The sequence below is a fragment of the Numida meleagris genome, chromosome 1 (genome assembly GCF_002078875.1).
Source record: "Numida meleagris isolate 19003 breed g44 Domestic line chromosome 1, NumMel1.0, whole genome shotgun sequence".
NCBI lineage: Eukaryota > Metazoa > Chordata > Aves > Galliformes > Numididae > Numida > Numida meleagris.
This window is the reverse complement of record NC_034409.1, coordinates 175,159,218-175,182,781: the sequence shown is the minus strand read 5'-3', so window position 1 is coordinate 175,182,781 and position 23,564 is coordinate 175,159,218. Positions and strand designations below refer to the sequence as shown.

Genomic DNA, 23,564 nt, shown 5'->3' with positions numbered 1-23,564 from the left:
ATGCATAAAAAAGGCCTGATTCACAAGAAACCAAACAAAAATAGGCCAACACACCACTGCTGTCTTGTTTACTTTGTGGTCCATGAAAGAATCTAGCAATGACTGGTGCACTGAAGGATGACAACATGACAAATACACAGAGAGAACCAGCAAACTAAGTGCAGTAAGAATATTTTGGTAGGTTGCTAAGCACCCATAGAGATGTTAAGCACAAACACACATCAAGTACAGGTCAAATGCATCACAGTCCACGTCAGAGAAAGCAAACATCGGTGAGAAGTATTAAGAAGCTTATTGATGGAATGAGGTCCTTTGAGAAAATTTGAATGAAAAGAAGAAAAAAACACCGTGTTCTCAATATTTCATGATTCAAACAAATTAGTTCTAAGACGCCTTTAAAGACTTCGTAGCTCTGAAGCATCCAAAAAAAGGCTCTTTGCTGGAAAAAAACAAATACAATCTCACCCAGGAAACATTCTCTTTGCACATTACTTTCAAAAGTTTAGACTCTGAACTGTAACATTCTATTCAAATTACTGTAAGTTTTCTATCTAAACCAAGTGATAAAAAGCTTTAAATAAACTGCACTTCCTCTCACTTATTACTATTATGGAAATAGCAGTTGGACAAGCAAACTATTTTTTCCGTGTCAAAAGTGGAATGTTTTCTGTTTTTCAAAAAGGAAGTGTTGCCTTGTGGCAGTCTGTGGAGAAGAAAGCCTTACGAGGGCACAGCAAGGTTCTGACTGACAGCCTTAGAAGTACAGTTCTCAACACTGTGATATGGGAAACCATTCCACTTCTCAGCTTAGATGGGATGTTTTGCTCACATTAAGTCAGCAGAATGCCCTCAGGTTAAAGCATGTACCTCACAGATGTCCTTGAGATGCTTGATATAGACTCGTTCTGTGTTCATAATTTCCTGTATAACGTTGGTTCTCATCTGATCCTTGTTTTCAGCTATTTTCTGACGATGCTTGCTAATATCTGCATCTTGTTCTTCATCCTGGATACTATTGCAATTTTCTGGCAGATCTTCCTGATTAACTCGCAGCTGCAGCCAGAACAAAGCAGAGCAGAGTAAAACAGCAAACTTTTACAAAGCATGACAAAATCATAACAAACATATTACAAATAAGAAACGACTTGTGACAGAAATGTTCCCATTCCTTCCTTTCAAGAGAGCATTCCACAAAAAAAAATCCCCATTCTACCCGCTGGATATTCAAATAATGTGGTTTTTTTTTTTAGTTGGTTAAATCCATGGCCTTCTACTCCCAGCATTTAAGACATATATGCTGTGTAGTCTGCATATTTTGCAGAATTAAGTTTATTCTCACTCTTACTAATAGCTAATGTGCAATTTGGGCCAAATCAGCTTATGAGCAAAAATTTCAAAAGTAAACAACTCTTTTGAGCACTTCAAAATATTCTTTCCCTGCCCCAGCTCCCCGTCTGGGTAACAGCACCTCCTTTGTCTGCTTTTTTCTGATTGCCCATTTTAGCTGGAGAGCTCAGAGGGGTAACAGCAGGAACCATCTCTTGCAGATTGTGTAGTACTTAATACAGTGTAGCCCAAGTTTCATTAAAGGCTCTCAAAAAGTAAATTAAATGAAATTATAAAATATAATTCAGCGTTATACCATCAAGAGTCACAATAACCTGGTTAAGTTCTGATGACAGAGCTCAGACTACGAACCAGACTCCTAAAAAAGACTGCGGTAATAAATTCCGCTGTTTTACCACGAAATCCCTGGAGTACCAGAAGCACACAGCACACAGCACAGCTTGCCCCAGTCTCTCACACAAATTGCTGTTCTCTTTGTATACACTGATTGCTCCTGGCTGAGCTTCCTGCTGCCCTCATTTCTACTTGTGAAATTTCTCTGGCTACAGAAGGGCCACACAAAGGAAGAAGTGAGGAGCTGGAGCATCTGAGAGTATGATCCTCTCTTGCATTGTAATGTGGGAAGTCACTAGGATTACACCTCTGATGTTTGGAGGCAAAGACGCTGAGGATCAGCCCCTTCATTTAGATTTAATGCCATGATCACTGCTGTGTTCTACTACAAGGACCTTGTGTATCAATGGTGCAAAACCAACGGAGTTACTAACCCTGACAAAGCTAGCTGGAAACCAGGCTTCTTTGTCCTCATTTCTTCCCCACCACCAGTCTTTGTTGGAAGCTTCCAGGACTCTAATGACATCTCCAGCTTTGAAGCCCAGCTCTTGATCATCCATAGTGACATGGTCCCAGAGAGCTTCTGCATAGACAATGCTGCCATCGCTTATCAGCTGAGATGGGAAGAGAAAGGGGACGTGAAGGATAAAGGATAAACAATGAACTATTTATAAATTACCAAAAAAGATCAAAACACCTCACTAGAGTGCCCAAGATTAATTCTCCTAGAGGATAAAACTAAAATTATGGATTTTCAGAAATCTGTGCATTCACTTATTAGAGTGAGAACAAGTAGAGTCCTACTCCAGAGCAGCTATGTAGCTAATGAGTCAGGCTCCCAGTGAAGTGTTGTTCCTGTGCTCTTCTCTTGGGATCTGACCATGCACACTGTCCGAGGCAGGATACCATGGCTGTTGGATACTTCATTATGATGGCTACAGCCACTACGCCTTTTATTAACAAGAAACCTCCTGTGTGTGGAAAACATGCACTCCATCATGATAACAATACAAAGATTCCCCACAGTGGGATGTAACCCAGGATGTTACCTCATTAATGGCGAGCTGTTCCCCTCCAGGTTGCAGGTACCTGGGTGTGGCTTGGCAGAGCTCCTCGTAGCTGTAATCTTCCTCGCTGCCATTGTCATCCACCAATGCTGAAGATTCCGTCCCTCCATCTGCAGCAGCTAAAACAAAGGCAGAACAGCTGTTTGTGCAATCATTCTTACACAAGCACCTATTCCTAAAACAAACAATGCAAGAGGAATCGCTTTGGATTTGCCTCTGTTACTATGAATATAACAGCAACAATGGAAGCGTAGGACTCTCCGGAAAAGCACTCTTCAGACATGAATTACTTTTTACTTTTCTTTGTAATTTTCTCATTTAGTATCTGATGAAATGGAGATATTCTCCTTTTTGTGTGCAAAAAAAACAGATCTACAAACTTTTTTTTTTTTTTTGCTAAATCCTGAAGAAATGCAAAATAATCTGACCCAGATGAGAGGTCTGGGTGCAGTTACCACTCACAGCAACAGCACTCAGAGGGGCTGCTGCCAAACCCCAGCTCTGTCATATCCCTGACGCGTTCCCCCAGGAAACATTGCCATCGAGATGAGTGGGCAGCCCACGCTTTGCAGACAAACACAAATCAGAACTAAGTGTCTAACTAACTTCATTGTGTCTGTACAGCCACAGAAACCAAGAGAAACAGCACGCAAGTGACTTTCTCTGTGCACATGAAAATCTGGAGTTACTGCATAAAACTTCACAGATGGGTACTACCATCTGGGGCTCCATCTCTGGGCAGGAGGTAGGTCCTTTTGGCTATCATCTCCCCTTCACAAATGGAAAGGACTGGATTTGGGACCAATAATACTGATTGACTCAGGTCCACATGGCTCAGGGCCAGACCCTTGGAAGCCAGCTGCAACAGTTCTTGGGATGAGCTAATAACCATGAAGTGTTCACTATCAGTGCCTCAGTGCTTGAATGCACCATCTAGTCCTTAATTTATCCCTACAGATTTATTCCTAAGGTTGTCCCAAGCTATGAATAACCAGAGAATCTGAAGAACATACAGTCCTCAAAAATCCAATCAAAAATAATGCCCAGAATGGGGTGCTTATGATGAACTTTTTTCCCATCTGCTGATAAGCAGAGCAGCAGCCCAGCATCCCTCTCCCTTCCAAGGGGAAGGGACTTCTTGGCTGAATTCTTGAACCTGCCGCTTCCACCCACCCATGAGGCACAGCAGCAGCACCCTGCCCTGCCGCTCTGCCCTTGCTTTACCCACGTCACGAACAGACACGTTATCAGTTATCTACTTCATGGGGAGGACGACTTCAACCCCCGCTTCTGGCTGCTCCGACCATTACGAGCATCTTTAGTCATTTTGGTGTTGATGTGCAAGAGATCAAAGCTGACAGCTGCACAGATTAAATAAAAAAGAAGAGTTTTCTCCAAGACCATGCCATGGTCTTGATGTAATGCAACACAGCTATTCTACCATGCTCTGCTACCCACCGGCATTTTAAATATGCACTCATGTTGATGGCATAATAACAACAAACAAGGATGTGGAATTCCTTATTAAAAAAAAAACAAGATTTTTTTCCCTCAAGACTCATAAATCTGAGCACTGACAAACTTCTCTAACACATCCTGTAAAATGTACTGCAAATGCTTTATTACAAAATCTGCAAATAAATAGTACATGAAATCAATGTTTAGCTTATAAATCAACAACAAAAAAACCCATGCAAATCATCCCAGTGATCCTTTATACATCTCCTCTGCAATATCAGAGCTGCCTGCTGACTTGTACCAGTGAGGATGGTACACATCTCAATTCATCTAGCTCCAGGTGAAAAATGACTGCAATTTTGAGGTTGATAATTGCCCATTATTCCTCAGCAAATCAACGAGCTCACCTTGTTTTTGCAGGCAGCAGGCAGGGCTGCAAGCTGAGGATGGGCTTGAAACTTAATGATGCTGTGAGATCGATCCCACCTCTCAGCTGTTTGACCACCGGTGTCACCATTGGCTCCCGCAAGCGACACTGACATGAGTACAGCCAAGCCCCCCACCTGTCACAACCACCTCATTCGACACCATAAAAAAAAAGAATGGATACTCACTTGTGCCCATATGAAGGCTCTCCAGACTCCAAAACCGTGCCATTCCCCCGCGGGCCACCATGCTGCCACCGGGGTATCGGGCCAGGGCCTGGGGAGCTGCTCAGAAGGGCCCAGCTCGGCCCCACGCCCGCCTCACCCCACTGCAGGCTGCGCTGGAGGCCGGGGCTGGGCTGCCGGGGGAGGAAGTGCCAGAGCGGCAGCAAGAGGCGGCCCCGCAGCGGCGGGGAGGGCATGTGCCTCACTCTGAGTTCCGATCAGCGAGACTCCAAGGGGAGCGCTGGATGGGAGCGGGGAATTCCTTGAGTTCCAGCAGCCGAGTATCAGCCCATCGCTGTTACATTACACCAGCTACAATTCCAGCAGAAATCAACAATGAAGCCTTTTTTTTTTTTTTTTTTTTAACGTGGCTTTTAGAACTGCTTCAAAGCGAACTGCTGTGTCATTACGCAGGGCACGAGCTGCCAAAAGGTTAAGGCTGCAGCAGACAGGGAGAAAAGGGAGGACGGAGGCATTTTCTCACACAAATGGCAAACAGGGAGCAAAAACAGGGCCCCCAACAGCAGTTACTGGCTGTAATGCCCCACTAACCTCACAGAACATGGCAGTTAGCAGCTGTAATGCCCCACTATCCTCACGGAACACGGTGCTTAGCAGCTGTAATGCCCCACTATCCTCTTAGAACACGGCGGTCAGCAGCTATAATGCCCCACTATCCTCACAGAACACGGTGCTTAGCAGCCATAATGCCCCACTATCCTCACAGAATGCGGCGGTCAGCAGCTGTAATGCCCCACTATCCTCACAGAACATGGCGCTTAGCAGCTGTAATGCCCCACCACCCTCAGAGAACTCCCTCCACCTGCACACTACCTGGGCACTACTTGAGGCCTGCTCACCCAGCAATGTGCTCTCGCAGAAATCCAGTCTGCCCCACTTGAGTGGAGGCTGAGAGGAACTCTCTTCTGAACTGCCAAACTTCCCTGCTACCTCTTGCTGCGAGGAGACCTGGTGGACTGCAGTAAGCTACTCTGTATTGCAAGATGCCGATATGCCTACTTGCATTCTTCTCACAATCAGTAAAAACACAACTGCAAAAACAGAAACCAGCTAGGGAAATATTCAGGTACATCACCTTGCTAGTGAAGGCTTCTCACTTTACAGCAGCCAGAACTCAAGCCCTCTACCACGTCAAAACCCTGCTTGCTGAACTGCCAAAGGGAAACCAGATCAGACACCACACCATTCTTACAGAGGAGAGATTAGAAATCATCTCTGGAAACCAGGCATCCGATTTGACTCTTGCAGAGTGGCACAGAGGTGCGTGTTTGCCTGGTGACTCATCAGCACTCTGTGGGCTGCTGCCAGGAGGAGCCTGCCCTCCTACCCTGCACGGCCACAGTTCCCAGCTGTGCAGCCGCCAACAGAGCTGCCACCAAAGTACTGCTTTGGAATGAGCTGCTGGTGGGTTCATATCCTCACAGATCACCTGAGGACAGGCGAGGGCTGTCCTTGCAGTGGCATACCAGTTACTATGTCCTCACACTGCTTACTAACAACACTGAAAATGCTGCATAAAGCACATATGCCACAACAGCAAAAGCTGGTTTGCCACCTTGGGAAAATTTTGTTGTAGGTATCCCCCTATGCTTGCTCCCAGCTCAGTGGTTTGATGTTATCAAAGCATGGGAAGTCTGAATGCTACTTTTTGGTTGCCTTAAACAATTTGAATAGACTGCAGGAAGTACAGAACATGTAATAAATCCCAACATCACTCAGAACATGTAATAAATCCTACTTTATCCTTTTCTCAATATTCTATTGAGGCTTTATATAAGAAAATATCATGGAACCCCCCCACTCTAGGGCAGAACAGAAGTGTCCCCAACCCACTGCCCTCTGACAGTGGCAGGCAGCAGATGCCTAGGGAAGTGCATAAAACCAGATGAGGCATGTAATGGTGCTTTCTAATGTACTTCCCTACATCCCAGCTATCTGCAGATCATATTCCTCCTGGGGCAGATGTGGTATCTCAGTGTTTAATGAGCCATTTTTTTCAAATCACTTTCTGAATTTCTGTAAGCTTTTGGGATCTGACATGTGTTGCAATTAATTTCATAGTTTAATTTTACAGAATATGAAAACTATCTTTTGTTTTGAACTTAACTACCTGAGACTTTCATTTAGTTCCTGCATCATTAGAAAAAATAACAATTTATTTTTCCTATGCCAATCAGTGTATAGACATTTATCCCCCTGTTGTTCTTTCTTCCAAGCTCGAGTCCAAGCCTAGTTAATCATTCTTTGCATAGAGATAGTGAATGGATTTTCCTGTCCTTTTTCTGCCTTTCTCTCTATTGTCCCTCGTAAGAAATGCCTTTTGAGGTGGAGAGGAGCGGGCAGATGGCCGCCACATGCCACTCCAGTGGCACAATCAGGCTTTCTGTTTTGTTCTCCCTTCCCTTCCTACAAATTCCTGCCCTTCTGTTTACTGTTTTGACGGTTACTATGCACTGAACTGACATGTTATTTATCTATAGAATCACAAGGCAATTGCCTTCAGAAAGGCATCTTGTTCAAAGTCCACTCCTCAGTAAGCCAGGCTTGTTTTCCTCCATGCGCACTACCTTGCTTTTATCAACATCAAATTCCACCTGCTGACAGTGAAATGCACTGTCTCCCCCCATCATGAAATCCTTCTGCAGCTCTGTTCAAGCACCTTGTGTTTCCACTGCCGCGAATAATGCAGCCCACATGTAAAAATGGTAAAATCATCCCAGACCGCCCTTTCCACATTATCTGTGAGGACATCAAACATCAGAAGACTGGTGCAGTCATTCACATCTCCACTCCTGATCTCTCCCATTAAGAAAACCAATCACTTTCCTCCTCTCTCAGTGCCTCATCACTCAGTAATGCATAGGAAGACCTTCCCTGCCATCCCTCCACAAAATCTACATTGACTCTTCTTCATGAGGGTCCACCATTCTGTTGTTGTTAGTCTCTGTTACAGTTTCAAAGTACTATATATAATATTTATATATTCTATGTACTATTATGTCAGATTCACAGATCTGCTACTCACTGAATTACTCTTGGTGCTTTTTTACATCGCTGCCATCATCTAAATTTGGCCCATAAACTGCACCTCAAATTCTCTGTTTCCTCCAGTCTGGGTCAACCAGCTCAGCTGCAGACATCTGTAGAGTAAGACAACACATACCCTCAAAGAGCAGTTCTTTTATTTGTAATCCTCCACACACCTGAGGAATGACTCAAGAATTGTTTCCCTTCCTGTAGGTTTCCTGCTTAGCTGCACCGAGAAGTTACTTACAGTACACCTAAAAATGTAGCACTGTTCCCCATTATAATGCTTAAAACACACAGCAGCAATTTAAGTGGTGGTGACGCACTAGCACAGGCTGCCCAGAGAAGCTGTGGATGTCCCATCCCTGGAGGCATTCAAGGCCAGGCTTGATAGGTTCCTGGGCAGTCTGATCCAGAGGTTGGCAACTGGCACTGCCCATGGCAGTGAGTTGGAACTAGATGATCTTTGAGGTCCCTTCCAACCCAAACCATTTTATGATTCTATGATGTCTCCTTTTATGACCATACTTGCTGCCATAGACACTTCTCTGATTTCCTTAGTTCATCACATTTATTATCATCATTTGCATGATCTCAGGTGGTTCATAATTTAATCTTGTTATGATTCTTTTCCTATTTTGGCATGGCAATACTAATCCATGGATCCTGGGACACTTACTGGTGCAGTGAATTTGACAGTTTTTCTTTAATGCATGAGAGACACTCCTTCACTGGTACAACTACTATCCCTATATGTTTACACAATGGCTACGCTGGCTATGCTCTGCTAGCTATCTTCCTTCAACCATGTTTATCATATACCCATATTCCATGTAGATCCTTTAAAAATATGCATATTTCTCCATCTCACTTTTAAATTTTCACTACAAGTGGCAGGGTTTCCTGTTTTTCTAAATTCTTTTTAAGCAACATTTGTCCAACAGCTCCTATTTTGCACTAGAGTTTTGCCATCTTCTGCCCAATCCTTCATTTGAGGATCACTTAAATTGCTTGTAAAGGATGTGTTGTCCCATAATGTTTATTAGCCAGTTTTCCCCTAATTCATTGTTTGGAAACTACTCTATAATCTCTTGATTTGCATGTCAGTGGCCTGCTTTTCTTTTCCTTCAGAAAACAAAGGATCTTTTCATTTCAAATGTTCCTCTGTTCATAAATAATCTAAATCTCCTTTTTTACACCATTTTTCTGCATGAAGGTGCCTGAAGTTACAAAGACCTCTCTGTCTGACACCGAGCACGATATTGGCAGCATTTCAGACAATTTTACCATTGGGCTCCTTGTCTCCTAGTTTTCACCTGACAGCTTCAGTTCTGCTTCCTATCCATTGCCATTCCCAGGGCACTCACCTCCCCCACAGCGGGACAGGGGATTTCATGATGCTCCTTAACCTCCCATTTCTGTCTTTCTGCCTCCTCGAGCTTTTCAGAATGCAGCAGCCACCAAGGAGCTGCTTGCAACATCAGACGTGTTCCACCCACCCGCTGACAGTCATGAATGCACCACCAGTGCAGCAACCTGGCAACATGCTCTTCCTGCTTTCTCACCTACTTACCTTTTCGCTCTTCTGGGGAACAGGACAGCATAGCAAGGACATGGTAGCAAGCTGCAAACTGTTTTCTCTGGAGGAGTGATTAATAACATCTGCTTATTCATTTCCACAGCCAATAACTTATTTGAGGTGGCTTTTTCATCTGAAAAGAGAATCTGAAAACCTCCTCTCCCAGTCTCTTTGTGCCTCAGTTCCTGAGCTGTGCTCTGCACAGGCTGCTCACTTGTTCAAACCCACCCTGATGAACTGTGAAAAGCTTGACTGAACTGTGAAAACCGTGATGGTAGCTGAATGGTAGTGTGGGCAAATAACAGGATGTATTAATCTAAATGGCAAGATCCACATCTGAACTGAGCAAGCATCTAAACTCCCTTTGCAATCAACATGAATTGGTCAGAATCAAACAGGCTGAGAGAGGAATTCAGTCTATTCTAAGGATATGCCTTATCTAATCTTCACCGAGGGAAATTACTAAGGGCTCAGATCAGTTGTTTAAACATAGGTACTTAGCACCATTTCAAGTATTTTGGATATCCCACTGGCCTCTGGCTGCCACTCATGAAAGGAACAGATTGCCCATAGGTCCTTGGTCACAACTGCCAGTCCCGTGCATATACCCAGGTATCCCACACAGTACTGGACACCTGAGGCGGGCAACTGAATCAAGCCCCAGATCACCACTGCCTGTGAAGGGTGCTTGAAAGTGTTACTCTTATGTAGATAGCCACATTTGGACTAAATTGAGGTGACTTAAACTTGAGATGAATCCCACTCCATCTACTCAGAGCTGAGGCTATCTAAAGGGGTTCACAAATGAATTTAGCCAAATTCAAGCCCACAGGATGTGAGAAAGACATAATTTCTGAGATATTTATAATAATTTCCTCTACTGTGATAATTAGGTAACTTCTTTCACATTAATTTAAAGTGGTAATGCTATAAGCATGAGAGTAGCAATATGAGTCACTAGAGAAGTTTCCTGTACGTCTTGGCTGTTTCTGTCTCCTACAGAATGAAGATTTACTGTCTTGTAAGAGCTGATTTTCTAAAAATTTAAATCTCCAATTCTATCTCCCACTGTTATAAAAGTAGCCATACAATATATGAGAATTTAACAAGTCACTAAAATAAGATACCACTGGTCTTCAAGGCTTGGGTCTAGAATTTCTGTCTATAATAAAGGGCTTTTGTGTTATCAAATTTCACTGTACATGAGCAAACAAAAAACTCTCACATGTTCAAAGACAAGGAAATGCCTTGTGAATTTAAAAGAAAAAGGAAAGAGACCAGAATGTGTGACACTAGTCACTTTATTATTTTCTACTGGAGCTACTTAGAAGATCTGTGCAACAGCCTCTTAATTGCAAAGCCACTTGCTTTCCCACTTGCCTTCAGGGCTTTGATTAAAGAAGTTTTTCCTGTTCAATTTCTATGTTTATTATAACAAGTCATAAAAGTCCCATCTAGTATAATCAATATTGCTTCATTGTCACGAAAACTGGCAGAAATCTTGCTTTGAGCACTCATTATCCTGATGCAAATATTGAGGAGAATAGCTATTCTAAAGCTAAATACCGGGAAATATACTGCACTCAGGCAGTTGTCTAGGGTAACTAATGTCATTTCATGTGATTAACAAATACAAATTGGAAAGGATAACTAAAAAAAAAAAACAAAAAAAAAAAACCCACAATTTCTTCTCTGTGATACTTAATTTCTTTTTTTCTAAACAAGCTCTTGGCAAAACTGTTAATTTGTGGACAGTCTTTTTGGAATTATAGACCGAGAATACCACGTGGTTGCAGAAAGGATTGCAAAAATAGATGCAATTCAGCTCTACGTCCAGTCTGAATCATTAAGTATGCTGAGATACCTACAGCAATGAAACACCCCAGACATGGGTTTTAAAGTAGTTGCCAATGTTTTCCTATAATAAAAATGGAAACACTAATACTGTATATATAACGTATTTCATTGCCATAGGAAGCAAGTCAAAACTCTTTTTCTTGGAGAGCACTTTCTGTAGAAAACTGCCTAATATTTAGGCAGGAAAATGCAGTTTAAAATGTTCTTTTATAAATTGATTTGTAGCTGACAGACTTTTGAGCAGAATTTGGATATTATTATTCAACAAAAATTTAGCTTAGAATCATATAAGCCAAGTACTGGCTATTAAACCTAAGTGTAATTTTAACAAAGAAACATTGAAAATGCTTTTTATTAGATTTCCTGCTTAGAATCATAGAACCACCAAGACTGGAAAAGACCTCCAAGATCATCCAGTCCAACCATCCACCTACCACCAATGTTTCCCCACTAAACCATGTCCCTCAGTACAGCATCCAAACATCTCTTGAACAACTCCAGGCACTACTACTACTACTACTACTCTTGATTCAACCACCTCCCTGGGCAGCACATTACAGCACCTCACCACTCTTTCAGAGAAGAAATTTTAATAACCAACCTGAACCTCCCCTGGTGCAACTTGAGGCCGTTCCTTCTCATCCTATCACTAGTTATGCTGGAGAAGAGGCCAACCCTCACCTCACCACAACCTCCTTTCAAGTAGTTGTAGACAGTGATAAGGTCTCCCCCGAGCCTCCTCTTTTTCAGACTAAACAATCCCAATTCCCTCAGTTGCTCCTCATAGGTTTGTGCTCCAGACCTCTCATCAGTTTTGTTGCCCTTCTCTGAACATGCTCCAGGGCCTCAACGTCTTTCTTGTAGCGAGGGGCCCAAAACTGAACACAGTACTCAACGTGCAGCCTCACCACTGCTGAGTACAGAGGGACAATCATCTTCCTGCTCCTGCTGGCTGTACTGTTTCTGATACAAGCCAGGATGCCATTGGCCTTCTTGGCCACCTGGGCACACTGCTGGCTCATGTTCATTTGAGCACTGACCAACACCCTCAGGTCCATTTCCTCCACACAATCTTCCAGCCACTCTGCCCCAAGCCTGTAGCATTGCCTGGGGTCGCTGTGGCTGAAGTGCAGGACCCGGCACTTGGTCTTGCTGAACTTGTTGCAGTCATAGCAGGCCCTGATCCAGACATCTTAACTGATTGTGTGCGCAAGGAAGCAGAGCAAAGGCTCTTGGCAGAGCTTTGCAACAGTGAAGGCTCTAAAGTGAACGTTTTGCTTATTTCCAACCCTCATCAATAAAACACAACTGTTCAGATTATGCTCACCGTGAAAGAACACCATCGGTACCAACCCAAGCTCTTGTCATCTACCAAGAAATGTTCCACTAAGTATGACTTTATATTACCTACAGGTAACATTACATGCTAATAGTAAAGAATTACAGAAAAAAAACACACAGGATGTATCAGAGGCTGATAAAGAGTACTGCTTCCAAAAAGACAATCTTTTCCAAGAATCTACCCGTCATCGACCAGAAATCTGGCTGGGCTACTTCCACCCCGAGTAAGCAAATGCAGTGCAAACTCTTCTCAGAAACAAGCTATTCAATTATTTAAGGATTTTCTACCTAGGAAGTGAAGCTGAATGCATGACGAAGAAAATTTTAAATACATGTGGTGTGGCTATGGTTTGAGTGTGAACTCAAGAATATTATACCCTATTTCCTTCATATTTCAGTATTAGCTGTGGTCAAGTATGTGAATACAGAGAGTGGAAAACAGAGGAGCATAAGTGGCACAAAAGAGTAAACTATAGCAAAGAGGAGGTGTGAAGAACAAGGTTCGCACAAGCACCGCAGGACAAGCTACCAATGAGAAAGTTATAAAACAAAGCAACCTAACTGTGCACTGCTTTGTCACTGAGTTTGTCTGCACCATTTCCTATTTCACACTGAGCTATGTGCTGGCCAAACTAGGGCAAGAAGCTGAGATCCAGAGTTAAAGGGACTTGCACTTCTCACCATTCGATGTTCTCATCTGCCGCCGTCGCCCAACGCGGTCCAGGCCAATGGGGGTGCTCTGTGAAAAGGTGAGGGGCCGGAACCTGGCAGAGACAGCTTTGTAGGGGGGCACTTGGTGTGCGGGGACGGGCGGCCGCGTGGTGGGCTGCGGGGAAAACATGAAACATCAGTGTTAGTAACAACGTACTCATCGGTCTGCTGAGTACAACTCAGTGTGAAGGACAGTTCCTGCCGGTGGTCCAGCTAATTACACAGGCAGAAAACACCCCTATCTCATGCAACCTGAGGTTTCTTAAACACTATCCACCATCATCACATTCTACAATGTTACAGTTCCCTGTTACATAAAAAACTTCATAGCTTTCTCTTCTAATCAGGCACACACCGTAATTTTCATCTTATAGTACTCCATACCTAAATGCTCTGGGATCTAACTGATTTCAGGCTGACATTGTAAACACCCATCTGAATACGAATGACTAACAATGCTACAGCTGGAAGTTGTGTTCATTTCCTAGGTTGCTTTTTTTCTTCATGTAAGTAAAATAAATTTGTTTTGTAAGACCAAAATAATGGTCTAAATGATCCCCGGGCTCTGAAAATCCCAGAAGTCACATTAAAAAGAGATAATATTTAGTTTACTTTTAAGTTTATGTAGAAGACATTTTCTTTAGTCAAATAATTCATTTGCTTCATTATGATTAGAAAACCCACTTATTTGCAAATTGAGTCTAACTTTAAGTCATCCCTGAACAACTTCACATCAACCAGGTTGAATGACTTGGCATAAGCTCTCCACGCTGAACGGCAAAATCTCATTGTGCAAACTTCAAAGAAAAATATTTAATCTTCTCCTATCTTTCAGTGGTTATTGTTCATAGGCCCTTTCATTAAGAAATCGGAAGCATCAGGGCTTTTTTTATGACCTGTTTACACTCTGTTAGGAAATCAATGATTTAGTATTGTTTGAAAACTGTATCTCACACCTAACCTGTCAGGTAAAATCAAAACACATTAAAGAAGGAATTAACATTACGTTCCTAAAATATTCCTTTGAGTTTTCAAAGCTTTTAGGAAAAATATCAGCAAGGTAGAGATCAGTCTTTGAAAGCCCCATGTAAAATACTTCTACGCATGTATTCCTGATTCATTAGACCTTTTTTAACATTTCAGCTACAAATGTACTAAGGACTATCAAAAAGCCCAGTGTGTATTTAGTACAATTTAACTGCGACCTCATCTTCAACGTTCATTTCCTCAGTACTCTAGCAATGACTCAGGATCCCATCACTAAACAATAATAAACAGTAAGTCAGATCTGTTGCTTCAAATAGCTAACAGAAGTAACATCAGTCACTACAGACAAGCAATCAGCCAATTATACAACAAAGTTATTTATTTATGGGCAATTAATATTTTTTTGTAAGGCATTAATCCAGATTCCTTCCCTCCCTAGTGCTGTTACTCACGGGTAGACCTGTGAAGGCCATCGTTTGGCTTAAGAACATGCCCCTGTTGGGAATGCTCCATAGTTTTGGTCTTGGCCACAGTACTGTGGTCCCAGCAGTGCACTCACTGAAGCGCAGCCGTTGCAGCAGCATCCAAGCAAAGAAAGAGTCAACTCGAATAGCTGCCCTGATGGATAGTCCTTCATTAATAAACTGGTGTGAGCAAGCTTTGAAGAAATACCAGTTTGTTTTCAGCAGTAAATGAAGGGGTTGAAATGTTAAATGAATTTCATGGTAAGCAAGAATTATTTGGGTTGTTTTAAAGACAGTATGTTGCCAATACTCAATACCCCTTGAAATCTATGTATTTATAGGTAAAATGGCTGGACCAGACTCTGGGCAACTTGATCTAGCTGTGGAAGCCCCTGTTCATTGCAGAGGAGTTGGATTAGATGACATTTAAGGGTCCTTTCCAATGCTGAGGATTCTATTATTCCATGATTCTATGGCTTAGAATTTATAATAAGAGTTTTCCTCTTTAAAGTATTGATAAAATTAATTTTAAAAATATCCCAGTTACGTAGCCTTTGACTGGGGAAAACCTCCATTGGCCTCAGCTACAGTTTTGGTGGTATAAACTTCAGGATCCATTGGTTCATTAAGAAAATAAAAAGAAAAAAATGTGCAATATGACAATTTGTGTTAAAAACTGCTTTTCACAGAAGACTGAAAATCCAGTTCTGACATTATTTCAGCAGATAGTTTCAATCAGGGGGCTGGCATACCCATGGATAATACTGCATTGATCTTTCTAGAACAAGTAGGATGAGAAAGATTAAGAGGATTCAGATTACATTACTAACCACTGGAATCACATTTTTTTATTTCTTTTATTATTTACTACTAATAAATTTGTGCTTTATTAACTTGACAGCTCCTACAGGAAGGAGTCCTGCAGCTTTTCTAGAATGTGGAGGACACCTTACCATTGCAGCATTACCAAAACCTTGGAGACTGAAACTCTTCAAACACCTACAAAACAGGGCCGTCACTATGAACAGAACAGTAAGTTCCTCTATGCATCATACCACTTCAAGACTACCTTCAGGAAAAAAATGAGCTATTTTTATATTTCAGATGTTTTTTATTTCTCAGTCTCTGACCTAAGCCAATAGAGAAGGCAAGTAAGTACATAGGTACCGGTCAAGTGCTAACTGAACAACTTGCTATTTCCTTATGGGCTTCCTACATTCCATCAGGTCAATTTAGAAGTACACAGGCAGGCATTTTTTTATACTGTCAATTTTCTTAACTCTTTATTTCAATAACTTCTTAAATCATTAGCAATTTTCTTAAGCAACTTCCTTATTAGTTTTAAGTACCCTCAGTATGCCAATACCAAGATTCTGAACACCACAACAATCTCTGCAGGTTTGAACAGACCTGTTTTTGGAGATTTTGAAATGACTGACAAACAATATGTTATTATCATATGTTTGTACTCCTCTGTTCCTCAGAGCCTACACCCTGTGAGGTAACTAAATACAGCGTTGCATTACTCACAAATGAGATCTCACACACCACTCTATGAGAAGTAACAATCACTCCAAGAAAGAAATGAGGTTAATTTACAATACAAAAAAGATTATCCCAAAGACAGTATCAGTTTTATTCCATGCTGTTTTGCTTTTTAACAACAAGACAAAGTAATTAGTGACAAGAAAAGCAGAAATTTGAGTATATGCTGACAGCTTGACAAAAGGGAAGGAAGAAAAGGAAGCATCCATTCTATTTTCTAGGCTGAAGATAAAGACAAGGAAGTGAAAGGGTCTTATGCAGTTTGCAGAGAGCACATCTCTATCTTACTTGTGTCAGCAGACCTTCAATTTCTTCTGCCGGACCGCTTCCATAGAAATTGACCCCACCTATTACAGAGATGGGTCTTCTTTTTCGCCCTCTGGAGTAGCCTACTGTATTGCTTTGGATCACAGACCCAACAGAAGCCAGTCCTGGCTGATTTTCTCCATCTGTGCAGTCTGTCTTCTGTGACTCCATAGCAACTGCATCTTCAGGTATAGAGATACTTCTGATTGACATTTGGCCATAGTCTGAGAGAGGTCTGGGCCGAGACCTTTTTCCAGAGCCCCATCTCCTGGGCGTGACCCTTTGCGTGTCTGTCTTTTCTTCATCCTGGGATGGGGACTTCTTCCAGTGGTCATCAGAAACAACCTTTTTAAACGTGAACAAGTCAAATAAGCTACAGAATTTTCTGATACTTAATCAATTCTGAGTTTTTCACATGGCAGACCAACTTAACATTGCTAAAAAGAAAGCGTAACCATAAATACAATAAATAGAGCTGACAATTCAGGAAGATGGTAACTTTGCAAAGGACAGACATCACAAGCTGTTTGTGCTGTGTAAGGTTAACACTACATCAGCAGCACCTCTTTGGCAAATAACATCACTAATACCATTAGTAACTCAACTATGACCTCTGCAATGTCTAAAGGCCCTTTTGACATTATCATAAATACTGCATTCACTCAGTCCTATCTTATGGCACTTGTAGAACTTCTTCATGTACATAAGAAACGATAAATATAACATTCATTAAAAAAAAGATTAAACCCACACCTTTTCTTCTGCTTTACCTTCACCCAGTGATGAAACAAGCAGTGAGTCTCAGTGTGGTTTGCTTATGTCCGGTAACTGCATACTGAAACCAAAATGGGCAGTCACATCCCGCCTGCCACCCTTCCCACACTCTTCCTAGTGTCAGATCTACAGATTGTGCGACTGTGTGCAAATTGGTTTTGTGAAATGATTCATTTTGGAAGGGAGAAATTACTTCTCTCCCCAGTCACAAAGAGCAGAAAGAGTGACACAACACTATAATACAAATACAGGAAAATTAATCTTTTCAGAAAGAAAGCTAAGAAGATATAAATGTCATTTGTATTTAGCAGCCAATTTGGCCCACTGAGGTTAATGCCCATAGGTATCACATTTGTACTAGTTCTGCAAGTTTGGAAATAAAACAGCCTTGACTGAAATACTTATTGGTGGCAACATTATGAAGGACTTCAGTCCACATGGAGTAAAGATGCTGTAAATTTCTCTATCAAAACTCCTGACATTTTTGAGAAGAAAATACTGCACTTAAAATCTTATATTCACTTTTGCCTTAAATTTCCAAATTCTCAGTGTTTCCTTGATCTTTCCTGGCTCATCTATACGGGCTGGGTTTGCATGACATCCTGCTGGAGAGAGTGACAAACTCCAATTCATTGTGAGTAAGTGAACCCTGCCGTAATTTCTTATATGAATTATGAACTAATTCTGACATTTTGTAATAAAAATCAGCCTACTTCCTTATCAAGAATCTTTCGGTTGCTCGAGTGCATTTCTGACAACGTTCAGAGCAAATAAATACTCCAGTAAGAGAGGCTACATTTTTATTGTCTCTGGCTACCATTTGTTCCTGTTTTAGATGAGATGAAGGTATTTCAGGTACTGCACGTTCAAAGCAACCATTAGCCTAGAACCAGTGATTTACAATGAAGCCTGTATAAGAGAGTTCATCCTCTGTTACTTTCTGCTCCACATGCCATTTTCAACCAGCACAGCCCTTGCTAGCCTGAAGCACCTGATAGAGTGGGCAGATTTTGACAGCTTAAGAGAAATTTCACCATATGAAACCACTTTAACAAGTAGACAGCATTATTAAATAGTATTTTAATATGATTACTACAATTGAGGTATGAAAAATGATCCATGTCTTTTGTTCTACATTAAATTCCTCCATTTATGACAGGAAATTTCCCCTAAATACAGCCCTTTCATAAATTCTGAATTCTATGGCGTCACAGCTATCACTCAAGAACGTTTGAGCTTCCCTGTAGGTTTCAGCCCACGACTCGACTCGCTGAGTTGAAGCCATTCAGAGGGAAATGAGCAGCCAGCTGCTGCACCAACAGCTTCAGCACAGAGGGTGAGGATGGCCCTGAGCCCCTTCAGAGGCCACAGCAGCAAAAGGATAGGTTAAATAATGTTCTTACCTCTGAATCCGACACAGGTAAAGGGTCTCCACATACACAATAACTGAGACAGGAGTTCATCAGAGTCATTCTATATTTCTATTTTTCAAAGTCTCATCCATAAGAACCACGAGTGCAAATATACTCCCTACATAATCAGTCAGGCAAAGTTCATCCCATGACCTGCACTTTTAGACTGAGGGAATGACATGTCACATGTCATCTCCTAATCTGCTTTTTACACCCTTATCTTGAGCAATAACATTTACAAAGAGAGGACTAGGACTGTTCTCCTTCCGTAGCACTCCACCTACAGTAGTTGATTCAAACGACAGTGAGACTAATCTGCTGTGCAACAAACAATCCTGAAGGACATGTATTTTTAGGCTTACACCCATAACTTGTACTGAAGAATAGTAATAACAGAGAAACAGTAATCTTCTCTTCGCAAAAAATCACAGGAAACCAGACTGATAATCTCACACTGCTGTAAGTGACATACTAAAGCAGGAGGGCCCCGATCAAGAGACGCTGACTGCCAGGAATAAAATACCCAGCATGAAATTCATAGGCTCCAATGCTTCCAATACTTAAGCAAGCTCCAGCTATCACCAGCTTCATACTGGCGTAGCACTACTGACCTCAAATGATCTTCTCTTGATTAATCTCTTACAAGTGAAATCGAGCTTATATTTTACTTTTACAGACATAGGTATAGATATGCATGGCACTTAATGTAGGGCAAAGATCAAAGTGTCACGCACTGACACCAGAATTCTAAGTGCTGGTCAGAAATTTCAAGGAATTTCAAGATTCCCGAGAAGTGAAGGTCTAATGAAGGCTGAGTCCATGGTAGGCTTTCTGAAATTCACACCTGCAAGTCAGGCTACGGCACAGGGTTACCAGCGTTAGCAAGCAAGATCGTTCATCTTGTCTTTTAGCCTACACCCTCAGTTAAGATTCTTAAGTCTGCAAACATAAACAAATCTACTGATTTATACTGGTGTAGATGAATACATTTTATCTGGACAGCTAAATTCCTGAAGTTGTATTTCAACAATTTTTCTTTTTCCTGACAGCAGTATTTCTACAGATACAACGACTTAAAATTAACACTTCAGTCCAGACTACATGTTTTTATTGGCTCCTGTTCCCATGTAACATGTCCCTCTTAACTTTTAGGGTGGCATTCAGCTTCAGATATCCACACCTAAACGTTGATCTCTGCAGTGTCTGTCTGTATGTTAGCTAGATGTTAAAGCTCTCATTGTAATCTGTAGAAACCTGAGGCAAGATTATTTTGCCTAACCACAGTCACCCAATGCCATTTCAAACATAGAATCATAGAATCACCAAGGTTGGAAAAGGCATCCAAGATCATCCAGTCCAACCATCCACCTACCACCAATATTTCGTCACTAAACATCCTAAGGGATGTACAATATCTCCATGCTCCATGCATCATGCAAGTGCAATGCAGGCCTCACAGGAGGCCTGGGCCATCCTGAAGCAGCTCCTGAAGACAGGGCGGGGGAACTGCCCAGGGGCACCTCCAAAAGCACTGAGTGTTTATGCTCAGGCAATCAAGTTGAGCTCCCACACTACAGCATTTGTGGGGCCTACAATCAGCAGGGCATACAAAATGACTCAAACAAGGAGCATCAGGAGCAGAAACCAGTGGTCAAAATGCTCCAGCCTCACTCGAGGTGCCGTGAGAAACCCAGGTAGACAGACGCCTGCACCACAGAGCCCAAGCCCAGCTAGGATGGACTGCTCCTCTACATGGCCCAGACTGATTTCCCAGTGCAGGTCTGGCAGCTTCAAGGGCTTGGCTCTGCTCTCACCTCAATCTGGCACCAGTACAATGCTGCTGCACTCATGGGAGCTTTGTTGCCATTGGCATTCTTTGTTACTCATTAACACCAGTGTACGCAAGATCAGCTCAGATGTTTAACCACTGAAATCTTAACTTAGCCATTGCAGCCGGATACGAGCCAGGTTCTGCGATTTCTACTTAGACTACAGTGTGTATTTTATAAATTTGGCACCAAAAACCGCCTCCAGAGGGAGTGTTACACAAGGTGAGGGTAACTCTCCAGAGCAGCACAAGATGTCCCTGTTCATGGCAAGTCGTTGGGCTAGATGACCCTTAAAGGTCCCTTCTAACTCAAACAATTCTATGACTCTATTCAGTGACTCTATAACTTGATCTGTACACTACTGGTGTTGCTTATGAGGATGCAAGCTCTATGACTGAAATGGCAAAAATTTGCCACTACCTGAAACTGCAAGAAGGGACTTTCACTAGCACAATTATACCAATCATGAATAACATCCTATACTCAACAGACATGCTTGGCTGCAGAAAGAAAAAACCCAACTATAAATGCAAACCAACACATACCTTCCACTCGTTCACTTGTTGTGCAGGTAATGCACAAACAATTCTGTGTGAGCTTTTGTTGATCTAGTTTTGCCAATAAGCTCCCAGTAAAAATAAAATCACGTTATAAACATGGTACACAGCTGAGGCTCCTTGCCTGCTCATCTGCATTCCCAAGCCCTACCCTCACCTACTGGGGATTTTTTATTTGTATTTTTATGTTCTAAATTTACCAACACAGATAACGCTTCATAATTTATACATATATAAAAGTATAAGGGGACACTTAAATCTCTAGAAAGTTTTTTCCCATCTCCTTTCTCCACTACCCTTCCCTCTGCCAAGTGAGAAAATCAAAATGTAAGAATGTCTGAGAAGTTTTAACATACTTTATTATGCCATATTTTTAGTGAAAGCTGAAATGTGATGGGTAATTGATCATATTCTGTAAATGGTAAGGATCAAAAAGAGATACTGGAGTATTTATAGGGAAAAAGTGCAGTATTTGTGCTATTTTGTGTGGATATCTCTGCTTTCATCACAAGTGCATGTTACTGTATTCATTTTGAAGTTGTACATAAAACTGTATAAATTTATTATACTAGCAATGACAGCTATACATCAGTATTATCATCAGTGACTGCTAAATAGCTGGTATTTCTGCATAGTCCAGGAACTGCCACTGTATAACACAGGAACTGCCAAATGCCTGGAACTTAGCAGCAGTATTAAAAATGATTTTCAGTTCATATAACCTAGCAAAAACGTAAAGGGCCAAGTGGTCATGACCTAGCTGTCATAAATAAATTTATCACCATCATTTTACTAAGTAAAAGTCCAGGCAGCGTGTCTCCACCCAGGAACATGATAAAAGGTAACCTTTGCACTTTTTCTTGTTGCAAAATAGCAGCAGGGGAACACTAGTTGTAGTTCATTTATCATCACTACTAACTGAGGTTAGGAGGTTGTTTATGGACATGATCAATAATTTTATTACCAAACTGCTGTCACAAACACAGAGATTAGGAGACTCCGGATACAACAGAGCCTCCTAGAAAAAGCATATTTATTGCTTTCTTTCCAAATTTTATTAAAAGGTCCTAAAGTGTTATCAGAGCCCAGTTACTCTCCACTGATCCTCCAGCACTGACAATTTCCAGTGCTATCAACACAGCAGTGGTTATCATGGAAACGACTGCTTTTACTGTATAAAAAAAAGCACTTATTCAGTCAGTGAATGTATCTTCTATCAGAAACCAACCAGAATTATTAAACCAATTCAATTCAAAGGAAATTTTCATCTACTCCTTTCTCATTAAATGCCAATTACACCATAACCTTTGTCTTTCCAGTCCAGTGGCTCTCACACATCTCTTTTTAATTAGCTTTTAAGAAGACCCTAAACAAATGCATTGATTATCTGTCCCTGGAATATACACTCCTATTTGATCTGTGGTCTATAAGATTGGAATACGATCTATGAAACAGCTGCAAAAATACTATATAAAACCACATGCATTGACACCTATACAAACAAGCAAAGCAGAAGAAACTGAAGTAATGCAACTTTCACATTTTAGCATAAATTGTAGCTGCCTGGAAATCAAAGCCATTAGAGTAAGATAATTTGTCAATTCTTTTCAAAATTGGGTAGATCCACAGTTTGAAATTTTGCAAAGCACTGCTTCGAAGGGGCACCTCTAAGGCAATACTGCGGCACTATGCTAGTGAGAGCTCTTTGGATAGATGCATGAAAGATTTGCATTGCAAGACAGTAAAATCACATTACTTTGATTCCTAATGTGCTAAGAATCAATCCTTGTTAGCAACACAAGCTTCTGCAGTAAGAGCTCATTTTGGAAGCTTTAGAAGATAGGAAAAAAATGTGTATAATTCTGCTCTTGGGATTTGCTGGCATTAAAGCATTTCTGGAATTTTAACTAATAAATTTACTAATAAATCACATCAAAAGATCTATATAGATACAATCCCAAATCAAAGATGGCCATATGTTTCAAAGGCATTTTTAATGCAGGTTTGCTACTTTTCACCTGCCTTGAAAGCGTGCTTATCGCCATCAACGAGCCTAATGCTTTCCCAATATGCTTTACAAAGGTTACTGAGTTCACTTCTGTAATATTCACATTTCACAGATAAGGAGCAGACAAAAAGCAGTTTGGTCATTCAAATGACACTGAAAAAGCGCAGCTGAGCTGGAAGTGACCAGCAGATCTCCTGATTCCAATCTGTTCTTCAGCCTCAAGGATTTCCTTCATCCTCCCCTGTCATTTCCAAAGCCAAATGCAGCCAGCACATTGCTGACTGGCAGAGG

General features: G+C 41.5%; 1 protein-coding gene across 6 annotated transcripts in view; it reads right to left on the bottom strand.

Moving 5' to 3' along the window:
* SPATA13 (spermatogenesis associated 13) overlaps positions 1-23,564 on the bottom strand; it is a 75,715-nt gene that overhangs the window by 13,835 nt on the left and 38,316 nt on the right. For 4 of the 6 annotated variants that reach the window (XM_021379257.1, XM_021379275.1, XM_021379269.1 and 1 more), the window contains exons 3-7: positions 16,676-17,038; positions 13,362-13,506; positions 2,730-2,866; positions 2,115-2,294; positions 868-1,053 (exon numbers count right to left, since the gene is read on the bottom strand). In XM_021379257.1, the coding sequence (XP_021234932.1) occupies positions 868-1,053; positions 2,115-2,294; positions 2,730-2,866; positions 13,362-13,506; positions 16,676-17,038 (1,011 nt within the window). Of the gene's footprint in view, positions 1-867; positions 1,054-2,114; positions 2,295-2,729; positions 2,867-4,819; positions 5,203-9,270; positions 11,122-13,361; positions 13,507-16,675; positions 17,039-23,564 lie in introns of those variants that run through there. The other 2 variants (XM_021379296.1, XM_021379285.1) reach the window with 2 other exon arrangements.